Here is a 9388-nt window from a genome sequence, read left to right as displayed (position 1 = left end):
ATTCAGATTTTCATATTGATCATTGTGTTAAATATCAAAATGTTAAACTTGAAAGAACAAATAGATGAAAGATTATTATCAGATTTAAAAAATAATCCGGGCGTGAAATGCATTTTTTGTTACGTATGTATAACAATATTTCTGGTAGGATGTAGTTGTAAACAAGAATTATGTGACAAACCTATTTATTTTTTGCTAATAGATATACTTGGTCCCATTCATTTCACTGGGATTTTACTTTCATTATATTTACTATTTATCCATAGTTATCTTTAACTTGTCGTGCTAATAATTGTTGTTGAAATTATACTTGGATGAAAATGGATCACAATACTGAAACAGAGGACACTTTAGTACAAATGTTATCTCCCCAAAGGTTAGTCTTTTTGATATTAAATACAAACTTTTCATTGAATTTAAGTTATATCACTACTAAAAACGATGTAAAATCCGACTGACCAAAAAATCAAGGAAAAATTGATCCTGTCCGTTGGATTTATTTTTTTACGTACTTTTTAATTGAAAACCGCCAGACTCTAAGCGTTGGTTTGTTTTTTTTGGCGCAATAAGTTTTTTTAAACTCTTCACAATGTGTCAGGTTGAAGGGAAAAGTAGCAGTTATAACGGGTGGTGCGAGAGGAATAGGGGCAGCAACAGCAAGAATTTTTGCTGAAAATGGAGCTCATGTTGTGATTGCGGATATACTGAATGAACTAGGTACAGGTTTAGCTGATTCTATTGGAGGTCGTTACGTGCAGTGCGATGTTTCGAAAGAAGAAGATGTGGAATCAGCTGTGAAACTTGCAGTAGAATGGAAAGGTAGATTAGACATCATGTTCAACAATGCTGGAATTGCAGGCTTTGGAGGGAGCATTACAAACATCAAAATGGATCAGATGATGACACTCCTTGCTATAAATCTTCATGGGGTTGTACATGGCATCAAGCATGCTGCACGGACAATGATAGCAGGCAAGTAAGTGGCTTCAATATGATGGATTTGATAGATTTCAGTAGCTGAAAAAATTAGCTTATAAAATCATAAACCATTCAATCCGCTTAAGTTTGGACTTATTATTGATCTGCTCATTGATTAGTTTAGTTCATTTCAGCCCATTAAAGTTTGCTTTGATATCTAGCTATAATTGATGAATTAGAAATCTCGTCAAAATATTTTATAAAAAAACTCTTTTTATTTTGTTATGGTACATGTAGTCATAATAATTTTATAAGGTACTAAAAATTTATATAAAATTTGGGCAGGCTAGATTATGACCCTTATTCTACCCTATTTCAGCCCAAGTAACTTTTGATCGGGTCAATAACCCATCCACTTATTAACTCATCTCATTTTGACCTGTTCAAATTCAACTCAATCCAATCATTTGTAATCTCTAGATTTCAATTCAATCCATATAGGTACTTCCATATGCACAAAGGAATATTTCCTCTATTTCAATTTATTTGTCTTAATTTCTTTTTTAGTTTGTTTTAAAAAAGAATGTTTCTTTCCTTTTTAGGGACTTTTAACATGTTTTACATATCTTTAGTTTAATGCTGCAAGATTTAGTTTTTATTTTTTTAAAACTTTTTAAAACTGTTTCTTAAGTCAAAAATGAGACAAACAAATTAAAACAACGGTTAAGTTAATTGGGCAGGCAAGCATGGAGGCACGATCATATGCTCATCAAGTTCGGCTGCTATCATGGGAGGACTTGCATCTCATTCCTACACAATGTCTAAAGAGGCAATCTTAGGACTTGCGAGGAGCACAGCTTGTGAGTTAGGGGTTCACGGGATTCGAGTTAATTGTATTTCTCCTCATGGTGTCCCTTCTGAGATGCTTGTGAGTGAGTTTCAGAAGTTTCTTGGTAATATGGAACTGAGGCCTAATGAAGTGAGTTCGATTGTGGCGGAAAGAGGGAGTCTTCTACGTGGGAGAGGAGGAAAATTCGAAGATGTGGCACAAGCTGTGTTGTTTCTAGCTAGTGATGAATCTGGTTTTGTAACAGGCCATAATCTAGTTATTGATGGGGGTTACACTTCTGCTTTTAGTCAAATGAGTTTTATATACGATGATTGAAGAAAGAACAGAGGCGTACTTAGTTCCTCTCTTGCTAATTTATAAATAAGCATTTGGTGAACATCTTCGGTTTCAGAAATTGTAGTTTCAAAACTTTTGACAAGTATAATTCTCTGGGATGGAGGACCCCACAACCTTACCTTCTAGTCATACTTTCTAATATTTCTAGTGTTTACAAGAGCAAAAGTTTGTACATCAACAGTGTTAGGTTTAAGCAAAGGTGTTGACTGGAAAATAGAAAAATGAGAATTGAGAAATCAGGGGCAATCAAATAAAGGGAAAAAAATGAAAAAGTTATTATTCCATCATTGGTAGAAAAAAAGAAAAGTGTTATTCTTACATAAGGAAACACTTTCTCTGGCTCTTAAAGGGTTAAGTAGAGGGTGCCCCAAGCACCATCGTTGTCGTCCTTTGCTCGGCTTAGAAAAATAATGTGTTTTTTAATTAATTAATTAATTCGAGGATTCATTTGAATTAATTAAATTCGCGCAACCGAATTAACTAAATTAATTCGCGCATTTGAAATTCGCTCAGAAAGGACCTGTTCCTTTCGAACAGACATTTCACTTTCTAGAAGACACCATGACTGTTCTGAAAAGACAAGTCTTTCTGAACAGACATTTTTACATCTGTAGATGGCTATAAATATAAAGGCTCTCTCTCATTTTTCAACATCGAATTTTTCCCTTCTCTTGCAAACTTTTCTTACAAATAAATTGATCGAATCAGTGCGTGATCTCTTTGCTAAAGTTTGAATTCGACGAAGTTACAGAAGTTTGAGGTACCGCTATTTCTGTAATAGTTTATCCGTTTTATCTTGGAAGGAAATAATTCATAACCTCAAATACAGTGAGGGGATTAAATTCTCTAAGTACACACAATAAATATTATGGACTCGAATACTTTTTTTCTTCTTATCTTTATTACTACTAGTTTGTCAACATTGATACAGATCAACAAGCTTAAGGAATTTAATTATTTTTTCATGTATCTAAGGTTTTTGGAGATTAAAACCTTTCTGGTTTTCTGCTCTATCTGAATCTGATATTGGTTCAAAAAATATAAAAAATTCATCAGTAATCAAGGTTCATTTGTTTAACGATAAAAACTTTATTATTAAACTAGAAAAAAATTGTATAAATATCGAATCTTTATTATTAGTATTTTGAAATACTAATTGATCTTCCTATTTTATTTGTATTTTATGCTTCATCTTATATTCTGTTTGAGGGTTGGAGACTAAAATTGAAAGATTTTCTACTCCAGTAATTAACTTGGTTCAAAAAAATAAAATCCTCATCAAGTTAATTAAGTTTTTGTTTCTCTCGGTTCAAACAATATAAAAACTTCATCGAGTTGAACAAAAATTCTTATTTGGTCATACTGTTGTTTAGTACTATTTTTGTTTTGTCAAACAGAATGGGAGATATCAATGTATTTATTTCTGGAGAAAATACAATGACTTCATCTAGTAGAGCAACATATGTGTCTGCTCTGACTACTGTAGACAAGCCAGGCAAATTTTATGTTGTTGATTTTAAAAGATGGCAACAAAAGATGTTTTTCTACCTAAACACTTTGAGCCTTCAGAGGTTTATCACCAAAGATGTTTCAGTCCTAAACTCCAAATAGAAAGCGCTTTCTGATAACAGAAGCATGGAAGCATTCTGACTTTATATGCAAGAATTATATTTTAAGTGGTCTTGAAGACTGTCTACAGTTTGTGTAAAACTTCAAAAGAGTTCTGGGATTCGTTGGAGAAGAAACATAAGACATAGGATGCAGAACTAGAGAAATTTGTGGCAGCCAAGCTTCTAGAGTTAAAAATATTATACAGTAAGACAATAATGTCTCAAGTGCAGGAGTTGAAAATCATTGTGCACGATCTCCTCGCTGAAGGAATGTTCATCAATGAAACTTTACAAGTAGCAACCTTCATTGAAAAGTTGTCTCAACAGTAGAGGGACTTCAAGAACTATTTGAAACACAAACAGAAGGAGATGACTCTAGAAGATCTTATTGTTCATCTCAGAATTGAAGAGGATAATAAATCTGTAGAAAAGAAGGAAAATGGTAAATCGACAATCATGGGAGTCAATATTATTGAAAATGCTCCAATAAACTCAAGGAAGATAAAGAAGGCTTCTGGATCGAAAAATCTCCCAACTAAGAAGAAGTTTAAGGAAAATTGTTATAACTGTGGAAAGGCTGGACATATGTCTGTTGATTTTCATGCTCCAAGAAAAAAGGAGAACAAAGGTCAAGCCAACATGATTGACACAAATGAAAACGTTGAAAACTTGTGTGCTATGTTGACTGAATGCAACTTAGTCTGAAATCCTAAGAAGTGGTGGCTTGATTCTGGATCCACCTCTCATGTTTGTGCTGTTTGAAATGCCTTTGCAATTTATGCCCATACTAAACTCGATGAGACCATTTACATGGGAAATTTTGCAACAACAAAGTTTAAAGGCTATGCTAGAGTATTTCTAAAGATGACATATGGCAAGGTGGTGATTCTGAACAAAGTTTTTCATGTTCTAGAAATGAGGAAGAACTTGGTTTCTGCTTGTCTTCTAATCAAGAATGGATTTAAGTGAGTTCTTATTTTTGAAAAAGTTGTAGTTAGTAAAACTGAAATGTATTTAGGAAAATGTTACCTCACTAAGGTCCTTTTAAAACTTATTGTAATGGTTGTTGATAATAAAGTTCAAGTTTCTTCTTACTTACTTGAGTCAAATAATTTATGACATTCATGTTTGGGACATGTTAATTATTAAACATAGCAAAAACTGATCAACTTAAATGTGTTTCCTAATTTTGAGTCTAATAAATCAAAATGTGAAGTTTTTGTTGAATCTAAATATGCTAAACATCCTTATAAATCCTTTGAAAGGAATTCCAATCCCTTACAGTTGATTTACACCGACATTTGTGATATGAAGTCAACACTATCTCGTGGTGGAAAAAAATATTTCATAACTTTTATTGATGATTGCACTAGATATTTTTATGTCTATTTGATTAATGGTAAGGATGAAGCAATAGAAGCCTTTAGAAAATACAAAGCTGAAGTTGAAAATCAATTAGGTAAAATGATAAAAATGATAAGAAGTGATAGAGGTGGAGAGTATGAATCTCCTTTTGCAGAAATATATTTAGAAAATGGAATCATACATCAGATTATGGCCCATTACTCACCTCAATCTAATGAAATTGAAGAAAGAAAAAATCGAACTTTAAAGAAAATGATGAATGTCTTACTTATAAGTTTAAGTTTACCACAAAATTTGTAGGGGAAATCCATCCTTACAGCAAATCAAATACTCAATAGAGTGCCCCACAACAAAACACAATTTATTTCATATGAGAAAACCCAACTTAAAATATTTCAAAGTATGGGGGTGTCTAGCAAAAGTCCAAGTTCCTAAACCTAAGATGGACACAATAGGAACTAAGACTGTGGACTATGTTTTCATTGGATATGCTACAAATAGTAAAACATGTCATAAGTCTGAATATTCGGATATTCATGACAATATGGTAATTGAATCAGATAACGATGAGTTCTTTGAACATATCTATCCATATATAACTAGACATGAATTGCCTAGTGAAGGGTCTAAGAGACCTCGAGAAGAACCAAATGACAATGTACCTAATAAAGAGATTCAAAGGTGTAGTAAACGTCAAAGGAAATCTACTTCCTTTGGATCTGATTTTGTAACATTTCTTCTTGAACATGAGGTTCCAAAATTCAAAGAAGTTATATCATCTGCGAACTCATTTTCTTGGAAAGCGGTTGTCATTATGAGATGGATTCAATCTTGAGCAACCATACTTGGGAATTGATTGATCTTCCTCGGAGAAACAAACCTTTTGATTTGAAATAGATCTGCAAAAGAAAAATAAAAGCTAGTGGAACTATTGACATATACAAAGCAAGACTTATCGTCAAAGGCTTTAGACAGAAAGAAGGCATTGACTATTTTTATATGTACTCATCCGTAACTAGGATTACATCATTTCGGATCTTAATTGCACTAGCTGCAGTATATGGCCTTTAAATTCATCAAATGGATGTAAAATTAGCTTTCTTAAATGGAGAATTGGTAGAAGAAATTTACATGAAACAATCCGAGGGTTTTGTGATTCCTGTTAAAGAAAAGAAAGTGTGCAAACTTGTTAAGTCACTTTATAAATTAAAACAAGCATCCAAACAATAAATAATTTTAAGATTAATGAGTGTGATAAATGCGTTTACATTAAATACACTCCAAAAAAAGTTGTTATTATTTGTTTATATATGAATGATATGCTAATAATGAAAAGCGACATTGCTAACATAAATGCTACTAAAAGTATGCTTTCTAGTAAGTTCGATATGAAAGATCTAGGAGTTGTCGATTTGATATTGAGAATTAAAATTCATAAAACTACTCAAGGTATAGCATTGTCTCAATCTCATTATATTTAAAAGGGTACTTGAAAAATACAAGTACTTAAACTTCAAAAGTGCAAAAACACCAATTGATGTGAACCTTGATCTTGTTAAGAATAAAGGTGAAAGTCAGTCTCAACTAGATTATGCTAGAGTATTAGAAAGTTTCATTTACATCATGAATTGTACAAGACTAGACATAGTTTGCATGATAAGTAAGTTGAGTCGATACACAAGTAATTTCAATCAAAATCATTGAATGGCATGAAAAGAGTTTTGAGATAGTTAGAACACACTCAAAATATTGCTTTGCATTATAACAAGTATCAAGAAGTGGTTGAAGTATATAGTGACGTAAATTGAATTACTGTATCAACTGAAATTAAGTCCACAAGTGGATACGTTTTCACTATTGGTGGAGTAGCAATATCTTAATTATATATATAGCTCTCTCTACAATGGAGTCTGAGTTGATAGTCTTAGCCAAGGTCGGGAAAAAGTTGAATGGCTCAGAAATTTCATAAAAAATATTCTATTTTGTCCCAAACCAATGACTTCTATATGCATACATTGTGATAATCAAGCTGCAATAGGAAGAGCTGGGAGCGTTATGTATAACGATAAGTTTCGTCACATAAGACAAAGACACAATATCGTTAGACAACTACTCTCTAGTGGAATTATTACAATTGACTATGTAAAGTCAAAGGATAATGTGACGGATCCACTTACAAAAGGCCTAAATAGAAAAGAAGTTGAGAGATCATCAAAGGGAATAGGACGATGGCCAAGGAAAAATCATCATGGCGGTAACTCAACCTAGAAGACTGGAGATGTCACGATCCAAATCCGGGTGTGATGGCACCATCTCAATCCACCGAGACAAGTCAGCCTAATATCCAACGGAAAGTAGATGCGAAAGGAAATAAAATAAATCAAAATTTAACTTAATCAAAAATACATAAAACAAACTCAAATTCCCCCAAGATTGGTTGTCATGTGTACAAGCCACTAATACATTACCGAAGTACGAAAGAGAATATAGTCACAATGTCTTTGTCTCTAGAGAGTAAGAGGCGTCCGCTAGATGGATGTAACAGTTACCTCAACACTCGGAATGATAGCCTCGGATGTAGTAGAAAATAGTAAGAGATCAAGTAGATCCGGGATCACAACCTACACAAGTATAAAAGCAAGGGATGAGTACCAAACAACACAATACCCAGGAAGTGGATAACTAAAACTAAGCAAAGCTCAATAGATACAAGTACTCCTGTCCTCCCAACCGAACCTCCTTAACTACAACTTATATAAAACCAGCCCAACTCTACACTTGTACAATAATAACAGTAATACAGTCCACAAATACTCATCAATAGTCTCATCAATGAATCATATCAAGTCAAGTTTAGCATATACAGAGCAATAAAGGGTAAACACGAATTCACAAATATCAACAAAATGAGATGCAATGCAATGAGATGATGCATGTCTGTCCTATCGGTACACATCTGCTGAATTACAGTCCGAAACTCATGGGGGACATTTCTGTTCATGTAACCTACCACGGAGCATGTGGCCCGTCCCCTCAATATATATATCCTGCCACAAAGCGTGTGGCCCGACCCCTTTATTTCATAATACCTGTCACGGAGCATGTGGACCGACCCCTTTATTTCATAATACTTGCCACGGAGCGTATGGCCCGACTCTTTTATTTTATATCATTTTCAAACTCAACACAATATGTCAGAACCAATGCAATCAATTCATGTTCATATAATTCACGATAATAACATGACAACAACAATAATTTTTCCTATCTCACATCAACATAGTCATTTCACATGTCCAAAATAAATCCATAATCACAACATATCAATTCCACCAATACATGTCATTAGATCACCATTTTATACCCGCCATCTCCATTTCTAAGGCCAATCATACAATCAATAACTCAGTCTAATTTTCATTACTCTCTAGTACACATAACATGGAAATACAAGCATCTACAAGCTTAAACTGAGATTTAGAAATTCACTTGCCTTAATCAATCAAGCAATCACTCGGGGACTTGAGCCTTCCCTATTCGTTGGGCCTCCCAATTAATGTAATCTAGTCAAATAAATAATCACAATAAGATTTCGAAACTAACAACACCCTTATTACCATATGTCTAGCCTAGACCCAAAAATTTAAGCAAATTTATAAACACGTTCTTAATTTTGATGTCTCTTAACATGTCAACTCCCATATTTTCTAAATTTCAAAACTAGAGTTAAACCACAATTAAATTGAATAATCACTTTAAAACTTGAGCCTTTCGTAATGCTTCCTAACAATCAAAATCTATTCAAATACATAATCTTCATAAGAATACGAATTCAATAATACCCATATTGCTATATTTATTTTTGGATCAAAAATTGGTCAAAAAGTCATCCCGAGTCATTGAAGTCAAATCTGAAATTTTCTTTCCAATTATGTTCACTCATGATAAAATAAACTCACATATCAAATTTCAGCTAAAACGGATCGTTATTCGACCCCTAAATCAAGATTTTATGTGAAGAACCCTAGGGTCATATTTTCTTATTTCAGCGTTATTTCTCCACCAATATACCCTAAAAATATGTTCATAATCACATAAAAATTTAATGGAAAGGATGAGAATAATTACCTTGACGTTTTGGAATGAAAATCCCTATTTTTCTCTTCTCCTTTATTTTTCTTTTCCCCTTTCTTTTCTTTCTTCCTCCGTTTTTTATTTATGTTTCTGCATTCAGCTTTCTCACGCTGCCGCTGCTTTATCTCACATCTGATGGCTTAATGCCATCAGATTATATAAATATATATATATA

The 9388-nt window shown here is 33.1% G+C and overlaps 1 protein-coding gene across 2 annotated transcripts; it reads left to right on the top strand.

Moving 5' to 3' along the window:
* The first annotated feature begins 213 nt into the window (after positions 1 to 213).
* LOC129903886 (short-chain dehydrogenase reductase ATA1) lies at positions 214 to 2229 on the top strand. 2 transcript variants are annotated; one of them, XM_055979399.1, is made up of 3 exons: positions 214 to 376; positions 599 to 972; positions 1647 to 2229. In XM_055979399.1, the coding sequence occupies exons 1-3, from the start codon at positions 315 to 317 to the stop codon at positions 2081 to 2083; spliced, it is 873 nt and encodes a 290-aa protein (XP_055835374.1). In that variant the 5' UTR covers positions 214 to 314; the 3' UTR covers positions 2084 to 2229. The 2 variants fall into 2 exon arrangements, with proteins under 2 accessions (XP_055835374.1, XP_055835375.1); XM_055979400.1 differs by having other exon boundaries at positions 215 to 376; positions 1659 to 2229.
* The last annotated feature ends 7159 nt before the right edge of the window (positions 2230 to 9388 follow it).

This window comes from Solanum dulcamara, chromosome 9, assembly GCF_947179165.1.
Source record: "Solanum dulcamara chromosome 9, daSolDulc1.2, whole genome shotgun sequence".
In the NCBI taxonomy this organism is placed as follows: Eukaryota; Viridiplantae; Streptophyta; class Magnoliopsida; order Solanales; family Solanaceae; genus Solanum; species Solanum dulcamara.
Note: the sequence above shows the minus strand (reverse complement) of the source record. Positions and strands in the feature narration are given on the sequence as shown.